Source organism: Ambystoma mexicanum, chromosome 5q (genome assembly GCF_040938575.1).
Source record: "Ambystoma mexicanum isolate Mex_15411 chromosome 5q, UKY_AmexF1_1, whole genome shotgun sequence".
Taxonomy (NCBI): domain Eukaryota; kingdom Metazoa; phylum Chordata; class Amphibia; order Caudata; family Ambystomatidae; genus Ambystoma; species Ambystoma mexicanum.
In genome coordinates this window covers 1,201,088,391-1,201,114,972 of record NC_090933.1, presented here as the reverse complement: position 1 = coordinate 1,201,114,972, position 26,582 = coordinate 1,201,088,391, and the positions used below count along the sequence as shown (strand labels likewise).

Here is a 26,582-nt window from a genome sequence, read left to right as displayed (position 1 = left end):
ATCTGGGGCATCCCTTCCCACTGTGGCCCTTGCCATTGCACCTCCTGCAGGGGAAGGCTTGTCCCGGGCAGCTGAACCTCCCTTCATCTGCTCCCAGATAGAAGACAAACAGCAGGTTTCACAGGCCATCCCTGCCTTGGTTGCTCTGCTCTAGCTCCAGGGTTGCTCTCCATGAAGTGTCCCACACTCTGTTGCTGTCTCTGACCTTTTGACAGCACCACCTTGAGGTGCTATAGCTTCTCAGTAGGATGCCAATGTCAGCATCTGATATATGGGGATTGGTCATTTCCCTTGTGATCCTCCTTTCCCTTGTCTCCGTCTCCATGTCGAAAGGTGCTGAACAGGGCCTCCCCCTTCTTCTTGCCCTGGAAGACACCCCAATACTTCTTGCAGAATGCCTGAATGAAGAACGTCAGGAGGAAGACTCCACAGGACAGGTGATCCTGTAGGCAGAGGATCTTGCTGGGTTTTCCCCCACTGCCAAGACCATATTGCTCCAAGATTGGATTCATATATGCCACAGGCAACTTAACGTCATATGCTATCCCTGGAGGAGTATATATGGTTCAAAGTTACAAACAGTAATGTGATGGTCAGTGTTGCAAAAAAATGTAATAAGCATTAAACTCTGTGTGCATTTTATAATTAAAAATTCATCTTTTGCGACACAAGAATGCAAGTCTTTTATCATTCCTATGCTCCCAAAATACTCTTTGATTTTATTCAAAGCAGCCAAGGACCATCATTGGTACTATTTGTCCCCTTCCCCATAGGGGTATTTTGAAAGAGGACTATAGAAGTTTATGCAACCGTTGATCTTAGAATTATAAACTAAATAAATTATTTACTTTGTTCAGTCAAACAAGTGTATCATTCTAATTATGATGTACTGGAAGTGATCATTAGAAATGAACATTATACTATAAAACAATAGTTTTATAATGTTACCGGAAGTAACTGATTTCTTTTGTTTACTCGTTTCTGGTGCAAACAAACACAGGACCCCCTCAGGCTGCCTGTGTGTTTTACTTTAGCCTCACTGCTGTCAGCAATGGCTGGGGTGGCTCCAGCAAATATGCACAGGGCATCGCACCTCCCAACCACAGAGAGGGAGCAAGAAAGAGAGGTACAAAGACAGAGACATATGCTCTAATTCTGTGTTTGGCAGTTTTCCTGCCATCTGCTGGCTATCACACCACTAAGCACAACTACTGTGTCTTCAACTCTGTCTGTGGGGAGAGAGACAGACAGAGAGCGTAGCAGAGAGAGAAATGGCCACACAAATGGAAACAGAAAGCAGACGAGAGAGCGAGAAAGAGAGAGAACACTCCTTCTGCGTATGATATAGATGGTAAACCGTAAAAGACAAAGAATATGATTTAAAAAAGCACTTAGTCAAATGAGGAGGTGCCCATCAGTATCACTTACTTGCACATGCTACTGTAGGCCTCATTCAGTAGAATCTCTGAGATGCCTCTGAACACACCTTTCTGACTCACATCGGCATCCCATGAATGCTTTCGGTATCTCCAGATGTGCTCCAGATTCACACTGTGTTAACCGCATATAAGGTGTAAAGTAGAAAGTGCAAATCAGAGATGCTCAAAGTCATCCCATCAATATCTCCAATTTGGGAACATGCCCAACATATAAAAATATCGTATTTGAATGGAAAACTGGACAGTGGAGAGGCATAATGGAGAGAGTGGCATGGCTGCATAAGTTCGAATCAGCTAGTTAAGATGGCAGAAAGGGGGGGTATTGGATTTGGCACTGATCTAATGATTGATATTTTGAATCATTAAACTACAGCAGGATTTTATGCTGGAATCAAGAAAACGCTCAATGAACAGTCAACAGTTATATACATTTTTTTTCAGTTGTATATACTCATCCTTACATAATAACAGAAAATAATCATAATACATTTGTATTTGTATTTATTTGATTTATATAGCGTTTTCATCCAAAGCGCTTTACAGTTAAACAACAAGAATACATCGAACATGAAACGCTAGAAGCAAATAACATTATGTATGAATCAAACGAGTAAAACAGTAAGTAGGGCAAGTTACATATGAGGATGGAGATGGGAGGAGGGAATGGGGAAGGAAGGAAGAGGGAGAGAGAGTAAGGAGAACAGTGAGTCAGTAGGACGAGAGAAGGACTTAGGAGAGAAGGGGGAAGGTAAAGAGAACTATGACGGAGGTGAGAGGGGAAAGTTATCAAGGAGGGGAATGAAGAAGGAGTGATTTCAAGGAGGTGCGGAAGGAGGAATAGGTGCGGACGGAGCAGATAGAGAGAGGTACGGAGTCCCAGTGTAGGGGTGCAAGGAGCGGAAACAAGAAGAGGCACAAGGGGGAGGGGGAACAGAAAGTAAGAAGAGATCAGCAGAACGAAGGGAGCGAGAGGGGGTATAGAATGAGAGAAGAGAGGAGAGGAATGGGGGGGACAAGATCATGAAGAGATTTAAAGACAAGGCAAAGAAAGTGAAATTTGAGTTGGGAGTGGAAGGGAAGCCAGCCTAGGTAAGAGAGTGAGTTGGAGATGGAGTCATGAGGAGAGAGAAGACAGAGGGTGCAGGTGGCAGAGTGGTAGAGGGATTTGAGGAGGGCGAGGTGGGAAGCAAGGAAACCGAATAAGAGTGAAGAACAAAAGAAAAGGTGAGAAAGATGAGAGAGGAGATTAAGAGTTTAGTGGCATGGAAGGTGAGAGAAGAGCAGACTTTACGGATATTTACATTTTGCAAACAATAAGAAATTAAAAGATCAAAACAATTTAAATAAAAGAAAATATAGAATAAAAACAGTGCCTACGATATAAAATACAAATTATACAGTTATCGCTAATGCAATATGGCATTATATGACCTTTACACCTAAAATGTTTGTTTTTTACCACTCACTCACACACCCAGGATGGTTTAGGCATGGTTTTATTTGTGTAAATGGTTTAATGGTGTAATTAATTCCAGTCTGCTAGGTGTAACATTCTGCCATTTTCAAAGTCTAGTTGGTCTCTGTGAATGATTTCTGCATAAAAGTTTGCCAATCACCTTCATGACAAGATCGGTGTCTAAAAACTGACCTTAGTAGCTGCAAAGTTCCCACCCCAGGATTTGTGTAACTGGATTACTGATATCCATATAGTAATGGCCACATTAAAAAGCATGAAAACAACTTTCCACCTGAAATGTGAGAGAAGAGTAGGCCATTTCTGCTAAGCCACATATGCCACAGAACCAACTCATTCACCTCAACTTCAGAGCCACTGAGCAGTGCATTATGGGTACTTAAAGAGAGAGTCCGCTGCTGAGGACCAGAGACCAGGACATCAGGACACCAGGATACCCAGAGGGAGCCCCTAGACCTGGATGCGCCTCAGTCAACATCAGCCTACAGAAGAAGAGGCTAAAGGAACCTCTTATTCCAGTGGTTCTTTGAAGGGGTAAAACGATGGGACCACAAAAGTTATGTTATGTTGTGTTATGTTATTTGGCATTTGTATAGCGCCTTTTACCATTAGCATTATTTCAAAGCACTGTGGGTTGAACGCCCTCTGGGTCCGCAGTCCAGGTCAGTAGAGAGAGTAGTGTAGTAAAATGTGCTTGGGCACACGCGGTATGTGTGCAGCTAGTGTGCAAAAGGAGGTGTGTCGCTGCATACTAGTGCTAGGTGTGATGCAGTGGTTGTGTAGTATCAGTACACTGTGTTCAGCAAGACCAATGGACTTTGGTATATGCAATCTGGCGGCGCTGGTGCTTGAGAATTATGTTATGTGTGCAGCGAGGCCAATTCCGAGGGGTATAGATGCGTTCTAAAGACTGTTGAGATGAACGTGGAGGTGTGTAGGTATGTGTGCAGCTAGGCCGAATTAATTGAGGGGTGTAGCTGCATTCTATTGTTTGTTGGTGCAGAGGCAAGGGTATGCATAGTGGTGTGTTTGAGTGTCTCTGTGTTTTCCAGGGGGACATTGTTCCTGTTGAGTTTCCACTGCCTGTCGAGGGGGTGGTATCTCCCTGTTTCTTGTTGGGTCAGATTGTTTTCGCGAAGACTGATGGATGATGACAGGCAGATCTGTCCCAACACTCATGTTGTTACTGTGATGGTGCTAGCAACATCCTTGGACAGCAGTTCTGCTAAATGGAATCTCTCACAGATAGTTCAACTGGGACATTCTCAGATAGCTGTGATTAGCAAAGTGCCAGAACGTTCCCTGCCATATCATTCTCAGGGATTTCCGTATCAGGTAATATTATCCCCACCAAAAATATCGCTGTATGTATGGTCCTTTGGAACAGCCATAGGTGATATTTTTGGGGGAGGGGATAATTTTTGGGTGTTTTGGGAGCGGGAGTTGCGTGGGTGTCCCCCGCTCCTTTAAAAATAATGCAGGGGTGTCCCCCGCAGGTTCGATCACCGCAAAAATATAGCAATATTTTTGTATGGCAATATTTTTGTGGGGATATTAACACATGGAACCGGGTTTTCCAGATGTGTAGGATTATCAAGCTAGGACATTTCCTGGACTGATAGCGTAGTGCATGCTGAGTAGTGCATTGACCATTTAAAAGCAAATCCTTTTTTTTTCTTTAATCAGTCACTTATACTTCATATCCCCACTACAGCCATTTAATCTTCCATTTGAGTATATATTCAGGCTATGATAACTGTATTTTCCATTGAAGTGGTGAGTAGAATTTTTGGTGTTGGCGTACTTGTTGGCCCACAGCCAAAACGTTGGTACTGTAAGAGAGAAAAGGGGAGTTTGGCATGGCAACTGGCCGACGCTTACGGGTTGAAATAGCCAAAGCACCGGCTAGGCCTTGATTTGTTTCCAGGAGGGCTGTGCTTCCGCCATTTCATACTTTATGTCCTCTACAGAGGGTTTACTGTGGCAGGGAGCTATTTGCGTGTACATGTTAACGGTTCATTAAGATGAAGTGAGCTCTGACAATCGTTACATCACCCTTTGTGTCCTGCATCTAGGCGTTGTGATTTCTTTATGGTAAAGATTTAAACCCAAGTAATAATGTAATAACCTGGCTTTATTGTTCCCTACCCACTATTCCAACTTCCAGTGCAGGTGGCCTACAGATCAGAGACCCACCCTTTACTCGTTCAGTTATCTAGGCCGTGCTGGGGCAGAGGAGCTGATCTCTTGGGTCTTTGCCGAGGGCTGCAATTGAACCTCGAGGCCACTTCGCCATGTATGAGGCTTCTCCTTGGAAGAAAGATTTATGGGGACTGCAGCAGCCTTCCACTCTGGACATTACTAAGACCTTTAGGGCCGAGTACTCTTTTAGCCTCGGCTCTCTGTCGCTTTTGTGTAGTATGTCCAACGCTAATCTTCCTTGTACTCAATTTGGTGAAACACAAATGCAGCCCTTTGCAAAGAAGTACACCTTTTATTAAATGCTTTCGCACCTCCAAAGGAATTTGCAGGCTTATTTTAGCAGCTGCAATATAAATAATTGTTCGGCTGTTTTCTTTTCTAATCCAGGCAATCTGTTTGCTTTAAACTTGAAACTGCACACAATCTATTGTTGCTAAGTGATAGACAGTGCTGGAAATGGAAACAGTTTACTCTGAGAATCGTCTGCTCCTTGGCGGGGTTGGGGGGGGGGGCGGGACTTCATGGAACCCAAGCCTGGCGAATTTACTTAAAAGCAAAGTGCTTTTAGGGAGCATTAAATGCCCACAATTTTAACATGTCTGTGATAGTGATTCAGTAAGAAACCCTTTTGAGCGAGTGATGGAAGTTGAACTCTGCTCTTCTTATCAGTCACACAATATCACAATACTCACCCGTACCAAAAAATGTTTATAAACTGCAGGAGATACATACCAATTTGGACAGCTTCCGGTGAGTGGGGTGAAGGGCAGGTGGATGTTTGGTGTTCGTGGGAAAGTGTCGGTGGATGCGGGGAGTCTGGAATGGAGGAGGTGGGAGGAGGTGATGCTGAATCGATTAAGGATAGGGCATGTGGGGCTGAATGACTGTCTGTATCGAGTGGGGAAGCGTGAGACGAGGGATTGTGCGGTGTGTGGGGTGCCTGAGACTGTGGGACATTTTCTGCTTAGATGTGAGAGACATGTTGAGGAGAGAGAATTGATGAGGGTTCGGTTATCTGCGCTGGGTGTGGCTGAGCTGAGTGGGAAGGCTTTGCTGGGAGGTGACGGGGTGAGAGGCAGGAGGAGGAACAGTGTGATGTGGGATTTTGTGAGGCAGACGGGGCGGTGGGAGGAGTTGTGAGTTTATGTGAGACAAGTATTGATTGGTGGGTCTGGTGCACATCATCCTTTAGGATGGGGAAGCGCCCGCGTGGGTCCGCCCACGCACCCGATAATTAAGAAGAAGAAGACAGCTTCAGAACAGGAGCTGATGCGGTGGCTGTATTTACTTGCATACGCCTCCCTTGCTGAGTCTTCTGGAGCTCAGAATTCTCCTGCGGCAGAGCGTGGCTTGGGAACAGATATGAGTTTCTCTCGGCTTTGGGACAAAGCAGAGTTCCGGCGGGGCTCTCTGACTTGTTCCGGCCCATTTCGTAGGCTGGTGATAAAGTATTTATTGAAGAAGTTGAGTGTTTGTGGTGCCACAGCTGCCGATTCACCTTTAGGTTATGTTTAGCATTCCCACTGAGATCCAAGGTGTGTGGAAGCCGCCTTTACATTGAAGGTGACAGTAACATTGCTGAAATCTGAGAGCAAGGTAGAGCCTTGAGGACACACTGAGAATATCTGGTTGGCATAGCAATGGGCAAAACTGCCAAATAATTAAAATCTCTTTTTCCAAACTCCTCCGCCGTACTACCCAATGAGATGTTCCCTAAGAATATTTGCTGCAATCAGCAGCTTTGTAACTAGCAAGTCGGGTGCAAAGATTTCTATTTCCCATCTGTGCAGTGTTTTCATGTTGAGCTATTTTGGGCCATATTTTGTTGATGGTTAGGCTAATTTGTGTCTACTTTTGATAGCAGATATGTTCTTTTGGCCTCCTGAGGCTAGTTCTCTACAGCCACACACCTCTACCATCCCACCCCCCTAACCCCACCCTGTCTACCACCACAGGTTCAGCACGATAAAGAGTCATGAACATACCCATTGCGGGATTAGCCCACTAAAAGGGGAGGAGGCTTCATTGATACCCACACTGTTATATGCACTAGGCTGGAGAATGCCCCAATTACCTGTGTTTTAAGCTAACAACAAATAGGCAATAGAGTTAAGTTACAAGTTAGTATACAAGGTTTAACATTAAAACGAGGTGTGGTGAACAGGCATCGAAGCATGCTCCATTAGAAACATATTAATCTAGACCATTTGCGCCACTGTGATAATTTATTTCAGAATTACGAAAAGTTACTATACTCTTTGTTGTTACTAATCTGTTCACAAATAAAGTCCCATGTTAACAATTGGTATTGTTTATTAGGCGTGCTTTGCTAATGGTATGTTGCCAACCCGTGTTTCGACCTCCCACAAAGGTCCTCTTCAGGGCGTCTTTCTGCTCGTTATTGATCTAAACAATTGCTTAAGTCCAAGAATTTCTCCCATAAATACCATTTGACCTGATGGCTACTGTCTCCTTCGTTTCCAAATGCCTTCTTGCACTCTTAAATGTTAGTGTCTTTGGGTCAAGGTCACAATCTTAGACGGTTGCTTGTCCCCTGTTGATAGAAGGAGCGGTAAAAAAATATTTTGGTAAGAGTTACACATTTCATTAACTTGGTTAGTAGCCTCAGAGGCTGACAGCACATTGAAAATTACACGTTCCCAGGATTGCACAGTTGCTTCAAAGGCAAACACGTTGCCCCTGAACTATGATCCCAGCCTACCCTACCACCACTCTCTCTACCCCCACCCACTCACCTTACCCCAACTCTCTGTAACCCCACTATCTCTACCCCGCCATTTCGCCTTACCTCTACCCTCTCTACCATCACCCACCCTACCTCTACTCTCTCTACCCCCACCCACCCACCATACCCCCACTCGCTCTACTCTCACCTACCCACCCTACCCCACTCCCTCTATTCCCACCCACCCTACCCCCTCTCTCTCTATGTACCACCTATCCTACCCCCACTCTCTCTAATCCCACCCACCCACCCTACCCCCACTCACCCAACCCCCACTCTCTCTACTCCCACCCACTTGCCCTACCCCCACTCTCACTACTCCAGTCCACCCGCCCTGCCACCACTCTCTCTACTCCCACCCACCCTACCCCCACTCTCTCTAGTCCCACCCACCCTACCCACACTCTACTCCAGTCCCGCCCACCCACCCTACCCCCACTCTACTCCCAGCCACCCACCCTACCCCCACTCTAGTCCCACCTACCCACCCTACCCCCACTCCACTTCCAACCACCACTCCCTCTGCTTCCACCCACCCTACCCCCACTCTCTCTACGACAATCCACCCACCCTACCCCCACTCTACCATCAAACCCCCCCTCTACCATCAAACACCCACCCACCCAACCCCCACTCTACTACCATCGTCCCACCCACCCGACCACAACTATACTCAGACCCACCCTACCCCACTCTCTCTACTACCCCCACTCTCTCTACTCCCACCCACCCACCCTACCCCCACTCTCTCTACTAACACCCACCCACCCACCCTACCCACACTCTCTCTATTAATACCCCCACTTTCTACTCCCACCCACCCTACCCCCACTCTCTCTACTCCCAACCCTCACTCTCTCTACTGCCCCACCCACCCACTCTACCTTCACCCACCCACTCTACCCCCACTCTCTCTACCCCACCCATCTCACCCTGCTCACACTATCTATACCGCTAAAACTCACCTTAATCCGCACTCTCTCTATCCTCATCCACCCACACTGCCCTCTGTCGAGAGGCAGACAAACACATTGTTCATGGTGTCTTGCCATCCCCCGCCTCTATAATGGAAACATCATATGAATCTGTCATTCGTGGGGTCTGCCCCTTGCCCGTCTCTATACCGCAAATATGAGAAACATTATGCACGAAGACAACCATACCGACCTTATCCTGGAACAATACAAGAAGAAATGGATCTGATGTTACTGAAGATGATGAGAGAAAGTGACCTCACTGCCAAACTAACACACCAGAGGACAATAGAAATGAAGCAGATATGCATTCACCATGAAGAAACACGAACATTAGGTCAAACATACATTTAGATGCAAAGAATATTACCTGCACCATATAGACATGAAGAATATAACATAACCAATGTATATGCTGAAACGGAACACAAACAATACACATATAGCTTGCTAAACGTAGAAACGCATACAGTACTGAGTGGCCATCTTGAATGAAATGGACAGCAGAGCTGCATTAGCGTGAATCAGAAGCCTTGAGGTTGCAAGAAGATTCAACTTGCGGAATTAGCCGAAATACAGATCTGACAGGCCAGACAGTGGCAGTGCGGCACCCTTTCAAGGTTACTGTGAAATAAGGGAGGGTTGGATAGCTCCAAATAGAAGATAATGATTCCCAAGCGCAAGACATATTTCTCTTAGATTAAGTTAAGAACAGACACCCTTTGAATGGCAGGTGCTGACTAATTAAAAGCTTAATACTGCCCGAGGAATGCTCAACCATGTTCCCAGTGGCCAAAGAGAGTAATAACACCCATATTAATTCAAGTTAAAATCAGGGTAACAGCTGGGGAAATTAAGTCAAAACGTGGTCTCTTCACACGTGACGCATATATGGAAGACAGTGCCCATTCATTAGCTCCAGATATTGATATATACCTGCCTCAACTTCCCAAAGTTTCCAGAAAAAGAAGCGCTGGACAGGTCAAGTACAAAGCTGGATGCCCTGGCTCATGGCCTAAGAAATAAGGGATGGTGTCTCATTTAATTGAAAGAATCTATCTTGCTCATGTGCTGATGATCTGCTAAGTGCTCAAGGTTGGTAAGACCAATGCCAACCAATTAAAATTCTCAAAATGATGCTGCCCTATAACTGTTGCATTAGCCAATTTCCTATTACTATGATGATGTCTTTCTTACCTTTATCAATTTAGGGGTGGCCTAAGGTGGGGCCATCAGATAGTTATGTCCAACTCTTAGATAATATATATGTAGACAATCCCCTAACCAGTCCCTCAACCCTGTAGGTATTTGCAAATAAGATTGTGGTATGACGTCAGCTATGAAGCGTTTTGCTGTTAATAACCCATTGTTTGATTTGAAACATTGAGAGCTCTTGCGACTTGTGTGCTTACTGCTGTCCCTGCTTCATATGGATTGATAATAATGCTGGACTTTGCCATTTACTTTGACTATTTCTGTTATTGGGCATAGGATTTCCCGGACTGTCTGTTCCGCTTGCACTGGGGCTTCCTAGTGCACCTTTACACCCCACTCTCTCTACCCTCACCCAACCACCCTACCCCCACTCTCTCTACCCCACCAACCCACCCTACTGCCACTCTCTCTGCTACCACCCAAGTGCCACTCTCTCATCACCCACCAACCCACTCTACCCCCACTTTCTCTACACCCACCAACCCACTCATCCCCCACTTTCTCTACCCCACCCACACACCTGACCACCACTCTCTCTACCCCAACCAACCACCCTACCCCCACTCTCTACCCCACCAACCCACACTACTGCCACTCGCTCTACTCCCACCAACCCTACCTCCACTCTCTCTACACCCACCAACCAACTCTACCTCCACTCACTCTATGCATAACCACCCACCATAACCCTAACCGGTTCACCACCATGTGTTGCTCTGTGCTGTCTTGCTTCCAAGACAAATATGTTGCCCCTCAGCAACCCTCCTGGCCTGCACTACCTCCGCTCACTCTACCCCCACCCAACACCCACTCTCTCTACCCCCACCAGACTACCCTACTTCCACTCTGCCTACCCCATGAACCCAACCTACTGTCACAATCTCTACTCCCACCCACCCTACCTCAACTCTTTCTCTACCCACCAACCCACTCTAGCCCCACCAACTCACACTATCTCCACTTGCACTACCTCCACTTACCCACACGACCTCCACTCTCTCTGCTCCCACCAATCCACCTACCTCCACTCTCTAACCCACCCACTGTACCACCACTCTCTACCCCATCCACCATAGCCCCACCCACCCTACCTCCATTCTCTCTGACCTAGCCCACCCATACTACCACCACTTTCTCTACCCCACCCACCCCACCCTCTTTACCCCCAACCAGTCTAGACCCACTCTCTCTACCCCCACCCAGCCTACTCCACTCTCTCTGTACAGCCCAACGAGCCATCCTACTGCCACTCTCTCTGGACCAACCCACCCCACCCCTACTCTCTCTACCCCCACCCAGCCTACCACACACTCTCTACCCCACCCACAGTACCCCATTATCTCTACCCCCACCCACCCAGCCTACCTCCACTCTCTCTACCCCCAGTCACCCCACGCCCACTCTCTCTAGCCCCGCCCACCCTACCCCCACTCTCTCTGCCCCAAACCAACCTGCCCTACTCTCTCTACCCTACCACCCAACCCCCACTCTCTCTATCCCATACACTCATCCTACCTCCACTCTTTCTACCCTCAACACCCATCGTACCTCCATTCTCTCTACCCCCACCGACCCTACCACGACTCTGTCTACTATCCCAACCAACCTCCTCCACTATCCCTTACCGACTATCTCTACCCCCACCCATCCACCTCACTCTACCCCCACCTCTCTTTACAACTAACCCATCAACTCACCCCCACTCTCTACCCCTCTCATCCTTCCTCTCACACTCTCACTTTATATCCTACCCCAAACTATTGGCTTTGGTAATGCTTGTTAGTTATACTGGGCCTCATTACACGGAAAGCGATAAGGGTTAACGGTCACCGGTAATGGTACCGGTGACCGTTAACCCTTACCGCCTTACTACGAGGTCCCTTTGCGGGACCTGACATTAACGGCTGGTGTAGACCAGCCGTTAAAGTAGGGACCCGCAAAGGGACCAGGGTGCTAATTACGGTACCGCAATTTGCGGTACCGTAATTAGCACCTTCCCCATTCCCATTATGCCCTATGGAGCAAAAATGGGAATGGAGAAGGGCAATGGAGGAAGGGGGAATTACCGCCCGCCAACCTTTGAATAGGGCGGTAATTCCCCTTTCCTCCAAGGCGGTGCCGGTAATTTACCGGCATGGACCAAGGTGCTAATAGCACCTTGGTCCACCGCCTACCGTGTAATGAGGTTTTAGCACATTCAGTATTGTGGTTATTTAGGAGCTCGTATTGATGAAACAGCAGTCACTCAGCCATTGCTACCTAAGGTGAAGCACATAAGCTGCCTACTTTGTTTATTTATCTTTATTATAGGACCACCACTCAAACTAGTTGTGGCGCGAGTTTGGCCATAGTGCCTCGAGGCCTTAGAATCCCCTTCATCTTCTACTGGCTTAGAAAAGGATGCCGGCACAAATGGCATTCCAGATGTGCTGTTATAGTTGATGTTTACAGGGACCACACATTAAGGCCCGCTGCTCGCTTTCCACTCCAAATCCCACCCAGGGAAGCTGGAAGGCTGAAAGGGAGAGAATTGGAAAAAAAAAGAAAAAGCTGCCATCAGCGAGCCAGAGATTGGAATCAGCCTAGGGGATGACCTGCCATCAGCGAGCCAGAGATTGGAATCAGCCTAGGGGATGACCTGTACCACAAGAAGGTGCTCAAGAGCCTCCCTCCTGCCTGCTGCAAGGGGATCCCCAGGGATTTATATAATCTAAAGGGATTTCACCTGGCCAGCCTTTCATTTGTGTGTACTGTAAGAGGGGTTTTAAGTGTCAGTCCACTAGGAGTGTGCAGTGGTTACAGTTCTGAACATCTGTTCACTTCCCATGCTGTGTAGAGGGCAACATGACCATCTTCCTCAAACAAATGAAGTCATGCAGTTACAACAAATTGTACCATTCAGAACAACACGCAATGATTGAGCCCTGTTCTTACATACATTGATAACCATTCAGAACAACACGCAATGATTGAGCCCTGTTCTTACATACATTGATAACCATTCAGAACAACACGCAATGATTGAGCCCTGTTCTTACAGATATTGATAACCATTCAGAACAACACGCAATGATTGAGCCCTGTTCTTACATACATTGATAACCATTCAGAACAGCACGCAATGATTGAGCCCTGTTCTTACATACATTGATAACCATTCAGAACAACACGCAATGATTGAGCCCTGTTCTTACAGATATTGATAACCATTCAGAACAGCACGCAATGATTGAGCCCTGTTCTTACATACATTGATAACCATTCAGAACAACACGCAATGATTGAGCCCTGTTCTTACAGATATTGATAACTGCCTTCATGATGGAGGAGTCAGCATTTTTAACATTCCATCTCGTGTCCCATTGATCTCGGTTCTTTCATACCCAGCTATTTTTTCGATGAGTTTTTTTGCCGCAACTTTTTTTTAACTAAAAGACTCATCAACATTTTGAAAAATATTCGGGTGGTCCCCCTCAACCCCTCTTCCGCTATTATGTACTTCATATTCCCAACACCCCTACACCTTATATCCACTTACACACCCCACTATATTTTTCGATGAGTTGTTTTTTTGTTGACACATTTTCAGCAAAAAAAATCATTGAAAAATATACTGGCGATGTAACAACGTGATACCTTGATCTCCCTATATTTAGTGTCAGAATTATTATATTATAAGTGGTGATTTATAACACGCTTAAAACCCAGAGGTTTCTAAACGCGGACCCGGGGATTGAACCTGTGTTGCTCTGTGTCGTCTCGCTTCCAAGGCGAGCACGTTGCCCCTGAGCTATCCTCCCAAGGTAGAGAGATTTCACAGCATGTGAGCCTGCCAGGCATCGGGGCCATGGGTCAAGAAAAAGAATCCCATGACAGTTTCCCTAGGCAATAGGTCAGTCAGCAATCGACAAGCAAGATGGCATTAATGCATGGGTATGTTCAGTCTTTTAATAGCAGATCCAGATCTATAGTCTGGTGGGTACAAACACATGAAGCAGTTGTCAAGGATTGTTGAAGCAATGGTGGAGTTGAAGAGAACATGTAATTCCTCATTGGGGAGGTAAGAGACATGGAACAACAAAGTGACTAGGCCTCCTGCGATCAACGGGCAACCAATCAGAAGTGTGAGGAGACTTCTTAGTAGACAGCAAGGCATTGGAACAAATACCATCCATTTGTGAACTATTGTATATTTCATCTTGGAAGCTCTCAGTAGGAATAGGGTTGAGGCAATGGCACAAGTACCACAAGAGCAAGGCCTGTGAGCTTCATACTGTATATATTAAAGCAGTAGGGCATAGCACCAGGAAACTGTGTCCATGTAATAGATACACTGAATTATGCCTCGATCAGTGAGCACCATGCCAGAGAGAATACTGAACGCAGCAAAGAAGGAAAAGGGAAAAAGGCCTCAACAGACAGCATCCTCAACAAGGCAACCCAGTCCTCATTGGATTGCCGGGAATAGTCTCAGAGGTTCTTAAGAGGACATGGACGTGCACAGCAATTTGTTTACAATTTGAACTGTGCCAACAACAATAAGATGCCACTCAGGGTAGTTGCGCACCAACCCAGGGCAATCGGAAGTAGTGGGGCATTTGCAAACATTCAGGGGCACCACGGTTAGAATGATTTAGCAAATGTAGATTCAGAACAGAAGCATAAGTGAGATACATGGTTGCCCTCACCCCTATGGACCCGTGAAAGACCAGCAACCACCTAGCAACCACCTAAGGGAAGCTACAATGGGTACATGAACTACACTATAAAAGATCCGGATAGATTCAGCCTTTTGAAAGACAATAAACATGTACAGCTGAATAGTCAACAACCAATGGTTCCAATCAACAGTCAGAAGGGCACCCCGATAGATGTGCAGAAATAAGAGCAGCCGGTCAATAGTAGAGATCACACTAAGACGACTCCTCTAATTAATACTTCACACTGTATGTCAGCAATAAGTTGCCAAATAGCCTAATGGGAAATATATCCAACTAGTGTACAGGCTCGTGTACAGGGGCCAAAGTGCAAGTTTTCATGTAAAGCGTAACACCACTATATATATATATATATCCTAGGCCAACAACTCCCTCTAGCGGTGACAACAGGCAAAGCTATGCAAATTGGCATTGTCTCTCTATATCCGAAGGCAACAGCTCCCTCTAGCAGTGACAACAGGCAAAGCTATGGCTGCATCATACAAACATACAGGGACAAACATACATCTGGCCTTTTATTATATTGTCAGATTAGATTGGTTTCATTCATTACAACATTTGTAGAAACTGATAAATCATCCTTATTTCATTCTTATTGAAAAGAACCATCTATATACACAAGGTGTTTTTGAGAAGAAACTTCATGAACACATACCTCCTCTAATAACTTGTCTAACATAATTATTGTGTGAATACAACAGAAAACATAACAATTCAGCCACCCAAAATGAAATGCAGACACATATTATACAATAGCAAAACCTTAATGTGAAAGTACTACGGATGGGTAGGATATAGGTCTGAGATGAATTGATGTTCCTTTTATCCTTGTGCCTGCCCAGGACGGTCTAGTCTAGAGATTTTCAGTGGTGAGCCCCCCCTGAAACAGTGTCAAGTAGAGTATCCAAGTTCAGACCCCAGCACAGCACTGGATCAAGGACTTGGCTCCATGACTTACAAGTTAAACATTTATCAGAATGATAGTACTCCTTACATGGCACACTTTGCTTATATGATCAATAAGCGTTAAGTCGTTTCGGCGTTGACCGGTTATTTATTTCAACCGCCACCTTCGTCAGGACCAGAATAGGAGCCAAACGTCTCATGTGTTTATTCATTCGTCACAAGGAACATATCCAATGCAGGGACAGCCTATAACAGAAAGCAAATAACAACATAGCTAACGGTGTGTTTGCAAAAAACAGCAAAAAGGAATTGTTGAAGTAACCTACTACATACTGGTAGTGGGATAGAAAGGACATGGTCTGGATCAGATGACCACTTCAAGCAACTAGCCCATATTATAATGTCCTGGCATTCTAATCTGGCAAGGCTGTAGGATAAGGGTAAGGCCTAATCAGTCAATACTGGAGAGGGATTTAAGGAGTAAACATGGTTAAGCCTCTGGGCAAAAAAGCAGCAGTGCCAAATAGATTTAAGGTGAAAAGCCCATGGAGAAGAAAATACAAGGAGAGCAAAAAGGGGCGGAGACATGGCGTATACCCTTATGCAAGGCACTCCAATATGTGTCTGCCCTTCCTCGGTTGGGTGGCATGAGTAAGCCAGGCACACGATGGCACAATAAGCAACAGAACCTAAAGGCATGTTGGGTGGACCACTAGACACATCAGGTTGGAGAGCTGATACAGCAAAAGCAGAAGATGATGCTGAGGAACAGGGGGGAAGGAAAAGCGGGGTGTGTTGGAGATAGGTAGGACACCGGGGAGAAACAGGAGGAATAGAGGGACAGAGTAATCGGAAGAGAAGGGTTATGAGCAGAGGCGAGGTGGTTAACATGAGAGACGAAGGAGGGCAAGAAGAGGGAGAGAGAAGTAGGGCGAGCATAACGAAGGAGTCAGATAGAAATGAATCAAGAGCCAATATGTACATGATGCGGGGGGCTATGACAGAGCCCCCAATGGGGGCAGCATGCTTAGCAGAGCGAGTGGGAGGCCTCTGACAAGATGTCCAACTTGCCCAATGAGCAGAGCCAACCAGTGCAGGAGGCGATGCAAGGAGTGCAGACTCACAGGCTGTGTGTACATGCTGATGTTGCCTTTTTCCCTTGACAAATTTATAAAAATATGCCTTGGAAAAAATAAATGGACTGAAGTGATTTGGCAAAGTGTACTGTACAAGGTAGGGTTTATAAACACAAAAAAACTCTCAAGAGAAAGAGGAACAGTAAGGGGAAACATCTTTTATAAAGGGGTCACCTTTAGCAGCAGCATTTCTCAGGCCATTATCACCGAGGTGAATCTGCTGTTTTATTTATTTATAAAAGAAATTGTATAAACTGCGCCACATGCCCGGAGGCCTCAGAGCGCACACACAGCAAAACAGACAAAAACAGAGACAATTCAAGAAGAGCAAGAGATCCGGTAACGGATGGCCAAAAAGAGGGGAGCAGAACCGATTAATCAGGGGGTAGGTTGAAGAGATATGTCTCCAACCTTTTTTGTAGAGATGTCTGCACCTGCCAGCAATGCAGATCATCATGCAGTGGCGCCAACTTGATGTGATACTGGAAATGACTAAATGTGTGCTCCTGGGCGTGTTAGCTTCCTACATTTCCTAAAATGTGTGCGGTTCATCAAAACACATCTCCATCTCCTTCTACGGCATCATGTCAATTGTTCTCATTTGGTCATTCCATATTGGCATAAGAGGAAATGAGGTGTTTACTGAGCGGGGAAAAGGTCTTTGAGCGGGTATGGTCCATTCCACTCAATCCGATGCCTTTTAGTAGTTCCACTGGTGTCTTCTCCCCTGGGCCAGCTTGCATTCATGATTCTTTCAGATGAATCTTAAAGAAACGCTTCCACACCACCTGGATAATGTTCACATGCTCTTCATTGACCCCCATCTTTCTTTTCCTTCACATCTTGTAGACTGGACTAACAGCCCTCCATGTGGCCGCCCATTTTGGGCAAGTGGACTTTGTCCGTGAGATTCTAACCAAGGTACCCGCGACTATGTGCAGTGAACCGCCAAAGCCCGCCTCCGAAGTGATGCCCAGCAAAGAGCAATGCAGCGAGGTAAAAGAGGTGGAGACCCCCCACCCTGCATGACAACTCTGGCATAGGTATTTCAATTGTGGTTGCATGACACGGCTATACACAGCCAACCGGGGATTTATATTCTGTGCAGTGTGGACCAATTAAGGCAGTTCAACATCAAGTCTGATAGGTTATATTTCATTTGGTATTCAACTTAATGACACATGAAACAAGAGAAATGTAATACCACTTTTGCTTTTGATTCAGAAACTTGTTAACACACATGGTTAATCCATTGTTAACATTTGCCACAAAAGTGGCTTGGCAACATGGAGTATGAACTCACTCTCAAATGTCCTGCACCAGCACTTTCTCAACCGAGAACGACCTAAGTCTTGCAGTCTTTTTGAGGGTCTTCAGCAAGGGGGAGCGACTGTCTGGCATTCGTTCTAGTACAGGTGTGGGTGATGGTTCTCTGTGTATTTTCATTACACTTTCTGAGGAATGTGCAGCTCCCAGGAGTGCTATGAGAAGGCACTGAAGGGAATGTTAGTCTTGACCCTAAGGGCCTCATTACATATTTGGTGGTATCCTGGTGGTAAATCTGCCAGTATACCACCAAATGGAATTACCTGTACCGCGACTTGGTCTGGCGGAATTACCAGCGGATTACAAGTGGCAGTAAGTGGCGTTATTCCCCATTCCATGGAGTCCCAGGATTTGACAGCATTGTTTGGTGCTGGGGTGCTGGAATTACCGGCAGCTCGGAGCTGCAGGTAAATTCGGCCACCCCACCACCAAACTTGTAGTTTGCCTGTGTGGTAACATGTCAGCAAACGGTATTACCGGCACGTTAATACCACACCGGCAAACATGAGGCCCAAAGGCCCACTTTATTTATTTCTGTTCCATTTATTTCCTTACATATTGTAAATTGTCTGCACATTTATATAAACTTTGCCTAATCAAGGGGTCTACAACCTTTGGTTTCTAGACTAAATGACCCTTGTGTATGTTCCTCGTTCGATCTACACCACCATCACCAGGCTTACCCACGACGAACAGACGAACGCATTTTGAAAAGGCACCCGCTCCAGGGGACGCCCTTTGTCTTCTGATACTTTATACTATACAAGGTATTTCTCTTTGAAATGACATCCCGACTGCCTAAATAAATACATATAACATAAAATAAGATACAACTCCCAGCAACACTAGCCAAGAAAGTCATCGGTGAGTGATCATGGGAGTCATAGTGCAAAACATTAGGAGAGTTGCAGGTTTGCAGACCTCTGGTGTAATCCTCTCTCATTCAACATTGACCATATGGCGGCAGAGGGAGTGTGGCGGTGGTGGCAACAGCAGTGGCTATCCAATAGTATCATGCGCAGGCTTCTCACAGGTCATTGTGCTTTCACATCATGTAGTTCCTTGATATGAAGACATTGAAATTGACTTTTGTTCTTCTCTGCAGTCCGGTTACACTCCTCTGCACTTGGCCGCCCAGTCCGGACATGAGAACTTAGTCCGGCTTCTTCTTAACTACCCGGGAGTGCAGGCCGATACTCCGACCAGCGTGCAGGTAAGATAATTCAACTTTCTCTTCAAATGTTCTTCACTAGCCACTCAACCATATCTCTTGGTAGAGAGGGGTGTGATCAGCATTGATTAAAAAGACCCATGACGGGAGCCCGGGTTCAAGAGAAAAAGACACATAATCCATGTAACGTATTTATAAACATGATGGCCATAAGGAGGTAATTGCTGGCAGGTAGTGGATGAGAATGGCCGTAGAGACCAGCATGGCCATGGGGAGCCAATGAGTGGCTAAACAGCCAAAGAATACCTGTGTCTCTCCTCACGTCCTATCTCTCTCCTTGCTTCAATTCCCATGACAGCTTTGGTTTTTAGACAGTGCTTGCCGCGCCACCAAATAGCCAACACTAAGGGCCTCATTACGAGGTGGGCAGAATGGGTTTAACGGCGCTGGTAATGGTGCCGGTAAACCCATTCCACCCTATTACGAGGTTCCCAAGCGGGATCCGCTCAGAACGTCTAGTCAGTCCAGACGTCCTTTGCTGGTCCCACAAGGGGACCAGGTAGCTAATAACACCGTTGTTCGCTCCCTCCCCATTCCCATTGAGCTCTATGGGGGCTCAAATGGGAATGGGGATGGGTTTTTTGAATGAGGAATTACCGGGTCCTCCAAGGTTGGAATGGCCCTTACCTCCATACTCGTAATGAGGCCCTAAGACACGTTCTACTGTCTAGAGAAAGCTTTCCCTCACCAATACAGAGGTACATTAATATTTTTTGTTGGGGCACTAAGCAACGTTTTCAAAAGATCTGGAAGATTGCCAACCCCCCAAACACCCTGAGAAATCGTGTGCATTGGGGGTCTGGTACAAATGTATGCCTGGGTGTCTAGAGTCAAATGCCTGCCATGCATAGAATTACATTTATTGCACACCTGTAGCTACAAAGTATCCAGTTTCATAGCACGAAACAATCAGATTTATATTTGTTTGTGTTCATATACATTCAGCCAGATGGCTTTGCATATACATTTATATTGACAAAATCAGATTTTCAGTTTTTTTGTATTTTCAAATTAGACATTCGTAGCTGTCAGTTCTGAATCTCGCTGCCCTGCCTGTCAAAATGTGTTACTGGGATTTCAATTCTGTGAGTGTCCATTGTCAGCATCACACATGGCTGATTTTTACGGGCGTAAGCATTGCTAAGCATTGCTTGAAATCATATCACATCTGCCTGATTATGAGTAGCAGAACAGCAGTTCACTCTCCATAGCACTCCATGGGGATTTTGGGGAAATCACCACCTGTGGTCATTCCATTTTTGAAGGTAAAGGGAAGGAGTAAGCTCCAGCCAAGTGCTGGGGGTATTTTCTCCAATTTACTTCCAGGCTTGTAATTTAGCAATGTGGGACAAAGTGGTTTTAATGTGATTGCTGCCAGTATAAAGGCACTTTTTCCCTCACTTCCAAACTTGTAATAGGGGAATCAGTGTGTGTGTAATTCATTTTTTAATATGACTTTTTTATTGTTATTATTTGTTTATTTATTTTTATGGCAATTGTTTTCGAGTGCGGGTTGTTTCATGGGTGGGAAGTTGACAGCTTATCTAAAACAATGCAAGTATGTTAACGGCTATCTTCTTGGTGGGTGATTTGAATGTGCTGCCTGCTGACTAAGATCCCTACTCGGTCCTATGGGGCATTTTCACAATTCATGCTTTTCGCAACTCCAATTGAGATGAAAAAAATATATAATTTCACTCCCTGTTCCCCTGCCCCCACCCCAGCCCCTTGCTGTATTTCTGGGTCACTTCCCCAGGACCCAGCCCATTCTGCCCTCCCCCACTGTCTCCTCGCTCCCCTTATCTGGTGCACACCCTACCTCTGCCCCTTTCACCTCCACGCTCTCCCTGCTCCCACTTCACTCTCCTGTACACTCACTTCCCCAACCTACAGCTCACCACTCCCCGTTCCCCGCTTACCTCACCTTCTCCTTTGCTGGCCCGGGACAGCCCGTCCCCTTTCGCACTCCATCTATAGGACAGAGTACGTTTCGCACTGGATTATGTGCAAAAAATCCTCTGGCAATACATCGGATGCACCTCCTGCTGACCTGTGGGAAGTTATGTTTTTTATTTATTTATTTAGATTTGTAAAGCGCACTGCAGCCCACGGGCATTGAGGCGCTAAAATGAGCTTAAGAAGGCTTGATTATGGGTTACATGAGTTTCGCCCATGGAGGGTTCTTGAACATAATAAAGGTTTCTACAACATAGGAGTGACATGCTGCATGGTTACAGGTGCAGCAGTGGTCAAATCAGGTTAGCACAATATATTGAAACAAAGAGCCTGGTTTTGATCGCTTTACGGAAGGCTGTGTGAGAGTCAATGCTCCTGATGTGTGGGGATAGGGCGTTCCAGTTGTATGCAGCCTTAGTGGGGAAGCTACTCCCACCGGCACGCGTTTTGTGGGTTTTGGGGTTGGTGATCAGGTTAGTGTATGGTGTTCTAGCAGGCCTGGAGGAGAGAGGTTTGGTGATCCTCTGGGCCAGGTAGGGAGGGGCGAGTTGATCGAGGCACTTGTGGGTAAGGGCCAAGGTCTTGAAGATGATTTGCTGCTTAATTGGAAGCCAGTGGACCTGTCTCCTGAGTCCTGAGATGTGGTCTCTGCGTGAGAGACCTGTGGCGGTCCTAATGGCATTATTTTGAGCAATCTGTAACTTCGCTATGTTTTCTCCTGATGTTCCAACAAGAAGGGCATTGCAGTAATCGAGTCTTTGTTTTGCTATTGCAGTGTAATGATGTGCAAGCAGTTTGTTTTGCTGTAGAGGTATGGTTGTGTTTAGCTCAGAGTTTGAGAGATGTATGCAGAGAGGTGAGTCTTTTTCATTGGGTTGGTTAGTGGCATCACTATCTTGATGCATGCTAATCTCTACAATTCTGTCTCGATGTGACACAAGGCACATTTCCACAATTCTATCTAAATGTGACACAAGGCTAATCTCCACAATTCTATCTAGATGTGACACAAGGCTAATCCCTATAATACTATCTATATGTAATACAAGGCACAGTTCCACAATTCTATCTAGATGTGGCACAAGGATAATCTCCACAATTGTATCTAGATGTGACACATGCTAATCTCCACATTTCTCTTTAGATGGTACACAAGGCTAATCTCCACAATTCTGTCGAGATGTGGCACAAGGCTAATTTCCACACTTCTATATAGATGTGACGCTTGCTAATCTCCATAATTCTCTCGAAATGTGGCACAAGGCTAATCTCCACAACTCTATCTCAATGTGACACAAGGCTTATCTCCACAAGTCTATCTAGATGTGACCCAAGGCCGATCTCCACAATTCTATCTAGATGTGACACAAGGCTAATCTACACAATTATATCTAGATGTGATGCATGCTATACTCCACAAATCCATCTAGATCTGACACAAGGCTAATCTCAGTGAGTCGAGCCAGTCCTTTTGCTGTACTATCCATAGAGCTACAGGATGTGACCCCCTATTTCATTAGATGTCTTCTGAATGACAGGCTATACGCTCTCTCCATCATTGCCTGTTCCGACATTTCTATGACCCAAGAATCCATTTAAAACATGTGGTTGTCTTTCCAATGGCTGAGGGATCATCTTGGCCATCGTGGGGCCTTTTTCAACCAACAGTGTTTCCAGCAATTTAGCCATTGCAATGTCATATTAACAATGCCTTGTTGAAGGTCACCTCTACAGGACAGTTGGCCGATGTGTTCTTGGATCCTTTGGAACACTGCTGCAGAGGAGTGTAATCCTTCATGCCCTCACTATGGCCGCATTAATTATCAATGAACTCAGAAAAGCATCAGTTGTAGAAGCCATTTGACTCCATCAATTAAACATTAGGCAGCATCTTTGCATGCGCGTGGCTTTATGAGTGCCATAAACCAGGGAAGCGCGCGAAAACATGAACATTTCTAAAAATTGGTGATTCTGGGCCATTCTGAATTGTTATTCCCTTAAAGTGTAATTAATCTCAATGCTCAAAGAATAACATTAGTATTTACACGAAAAAAGTGGTATAAATGTATTCTCCCAAAAATGAGGAACAAGGTACGTGCTGCATGCTAAATTCTCCTTAGCCATAGAAAATGCCAAAAACACTAAAGTGACACTTGTAATGTGTTGCAAAATGTAAACAATGGGCCTCATTACGGGTACGGCGGTGACCCTGCCGGTGATACCAGTGGGTTGCCGCTAGACCAGTAAATAATTACCAGCGCCTGACTTCCCAGTAACACCGGGGTAATACAACCCTGGCGGCCGCAAAGTCAGGCACCATTCATTCTGTAAATCCCTATTCCCATCCAGTCGCATAGGGCTCCATAGGAGTGAGGACCACGGAAGCACCAGCAACGTTAATAACGGTGCTGGTGCTTCCGTGGCGGCTTGCCTACCATGGCCGCTATGTTCTCCAGGGTCTGCCCTGCTGGGCACAGCAGCTCCGGCAGGCAAACTTGTAGTGTGCCGTCCAGAAATAACAGTGCTTGTAGGCTTACCGGCACTGTTGTTACGGGACCGGCACACTTATAGTGAGGCCCCATGTAATAAAATGCATGTAAAATAAGCAACAACATGCAGATATATTCTTGCTCTCCTGTGTTAAACCCCAGCAGCGCGCACAATAAACAAACTACCAGAGACAGCCTTATCAATGCATGCCTGATAGTGTAAAGGCCAAGTAGGGCACTAGCATATGAAGACCGCTGTGCTGATCAGTAAATGAATGTAGAAAGTGCCTTCTGCGTGTGAGCAGGTTCAAGAGAGGCGGTGTCCTTCCATCCCAAATTGGGTTTACAGAAGAGAAGGGGGTTGGGCGCAAGAACCTTTTTCACAACCACTCTGAGCAAATAGTTGTACATGTAAAATTAACTTAGTATCAAGGAATTCAACCATAACTAGTTGCATTAAAGATCACAGTTCTTTAATTCTATTTCCAGCCGACACGTGTTTCAACCCTCCTGGGTCTTTATCAAGGCAAGAGGGTTCTTACCATGTCTCATAGGTCAATGCAATTGCTGTTAAGGAAGGTAAGGTTTTGCAAACCCTGACGCGATGCACGGAAAGAAGTCGTGAGACTATCAGGTCTCCTGGATAGGCCGATATAAAGTTGAATAAACCCTGGGGTTGGCTTGGAGGTCAAGGGATGATAGTAGCCTGGAATGGTGTCCCAAGAATAAGTAAATCCATTAGTGGAAGAATGGACCATTCATCTGCAAGGCTGTGTCAGGCCTGCTTGGAGAAGTCTATCGGCATAGAGTGATCTCTTGCATCCCTGAAAGTGCCCCAGGACTGCATTGGAGCCATGCAGGTGATGCAATCATATTGTTATATGGGACCTTAAGTTGACCTGAAGCTATTTATGACATGATCTGGAAAACCAGCCCTGTGCCCTGAGTACACCCCCACCATAGGCTTTCGCAACATTGCACTGGTTCTAATCAGTTTTCCAAGGCTTAGATCCCTCTACCCTTGCACTAATGCATGCAAGAGGTGATTTACTGGGGGCAATATTTCATCTTCCAGACCCCAGTTGGTCCACTGCTCTTCATCCCTGTGATATGCAGAATAGGCCTCAAATGCATCTACCCCACTCCCAGTCCACAAATTAGCATAGCTTCAATGAAACTAAGGGGATATTTTTATGTGGGTCTGGGGGGGTAACACTTTTACTGGCACAGATACGGTCTATGCCCATTAATTACGAAACATTCAATTTGTCGCGCTTGGAGTTGGGGTAGTGCATATGTTCTGTATCGGCCAACCCACCCCAGCTGCCCTGTGCATAGTGTCTGCCTGCATCTCTACCCACTTTACATTTTCATGTGGAGAGGCTGTGGTATCTGCTATGAATTCCACCAGTTTGATGCACCTATAAAATCCAGTCAGAATTCTTAGGGACCGATGTAAATTCCATTCACCATGCCTGCCCATGTCGGGCGGCCTTTGCGATTTTTGATATGTTTCGGTGTAAAACGGCATTGAAACTCAGGATCTTCTTCAGATGGGTATACAGAAAATACACCCATTCACAAAACCAAGGAAACTTGCATGGAGAGGAGGAATCCCACACACACGTGTGTGGGTAAACAGTCCTTTCTGGGAAATTGGCTGGTCAATCGGCAATGACCCTACACACATCTCTAAGGTCTCCTGTAGGTGCTGGTTTTTGTGGAGAGGCAGAAAGGAGTCCATGCATCCTGGATGAAGTCCCATGCTTAAGGCTAGAGAATGGCACAGGAGAGTCCGAAGAGGCCAGGACATACCACCCACTCCAAGATGCCAGCCCCAGTGGACCTATTTGGGTGATCCAGTAGGCTGCCCAGTCCATCCAAGGCTCATCTGTCTGCCTACGTCTATTGGCCCTAACCTCTCGGCAACCTAGGAAACCATTGCCAAGAGACGAACCGAGCTAGGACTACGGACAACATGGACAACAGAGGCGCTACAGCAGGTTTCTGCGAACATCATCCAAGGAATTGGGGTGCTTGAGTTTGTGAACAAGTACTTGCCAGGCTGCCAACAACTTCATGCAGATCCACTGGAATGGTCCGAGGAGTGTCAGAACCATGAGCCTGTTCTGGATTATGAAACAGCTCAGTCCAATCCAGAGAATGAATCCAAGATGGTGGCCGGATATAAAGTAATATCGTCTGGCAGAGTCGCGGAGCAGTGTGCTATCACCTGCCAGATTTGTATCTCACATATTTGACAGCCAATCAACATGCTAACTCCCATAGTACTCACATCTATACCTTCTTGAGCAATTAGACTCCACTGGCCTGGCCCCATGTGAGAATAGAAGGGGGTGGAAAATGCTGAAAGGAGGGCACGACGTTCATTCATTGCCAGGTTTTTTTTCGTGTAGTTTTTTGCTGTCGATTTTTGGCTGAGCAAACAAATCAAAAAATATGGGCGGGGGGATGAGTAAAGGGATATAAGGAGTAGGCGGATGCGCGGAACAGGTAGCATATAGCTGGGAAGGGAAGGGTTGGGAGGGAACCCCCCCAAAATAAAAAGCAACATTTCAATGAGTTTTTTCACCCAATAATCAGCAGCGATGGAATGATATAGAGCTGTGTTGGAATTAGCAATACAGAGAGCAAGGTGCTTCGCATCATGGTAGTGCAGCAAGGAGAATAGGCTGAGAAAATGAGAAACAGAGGAGGAAAACAAAGGAGGGAACTAAAGGAACAGGAATATTAGAGAGCGAAAAAGTAG

General features: G+C 45.9%; 1 protein-coding gene across 3 annotated transcripts in view; it reads left to right on the top strand.

Moving 5' to 3' along the window:
* Positions 1 to 26,582, top strand: part of LOC138497955 (serine/threonine-protein phosphatase 6 regulatory ankyrin repeat subunit B-like) — a 759,106-nt gene that overhangs the window by 678,206 nt on the left and 54,318 nt on the right. For all 3 annotated transcript variants that reach the window (XM_069621713.1, XM_069621714.1, XM_069621712.1), the window contains exons 22-23: positions 17,660 to 17,806; positions 19,242 to 19,349. In XM_069621713.1, coding sequence (XP_069477814.1) covers positions 17,660 to 17,806; positions 19,242 to 19,349 — 255 coding nt within the window. The remainder of the gene's footprint in view (positions 1 to 17,659; positions 17,807 to 19,241; positions 19,350 to 26,582) is intronic.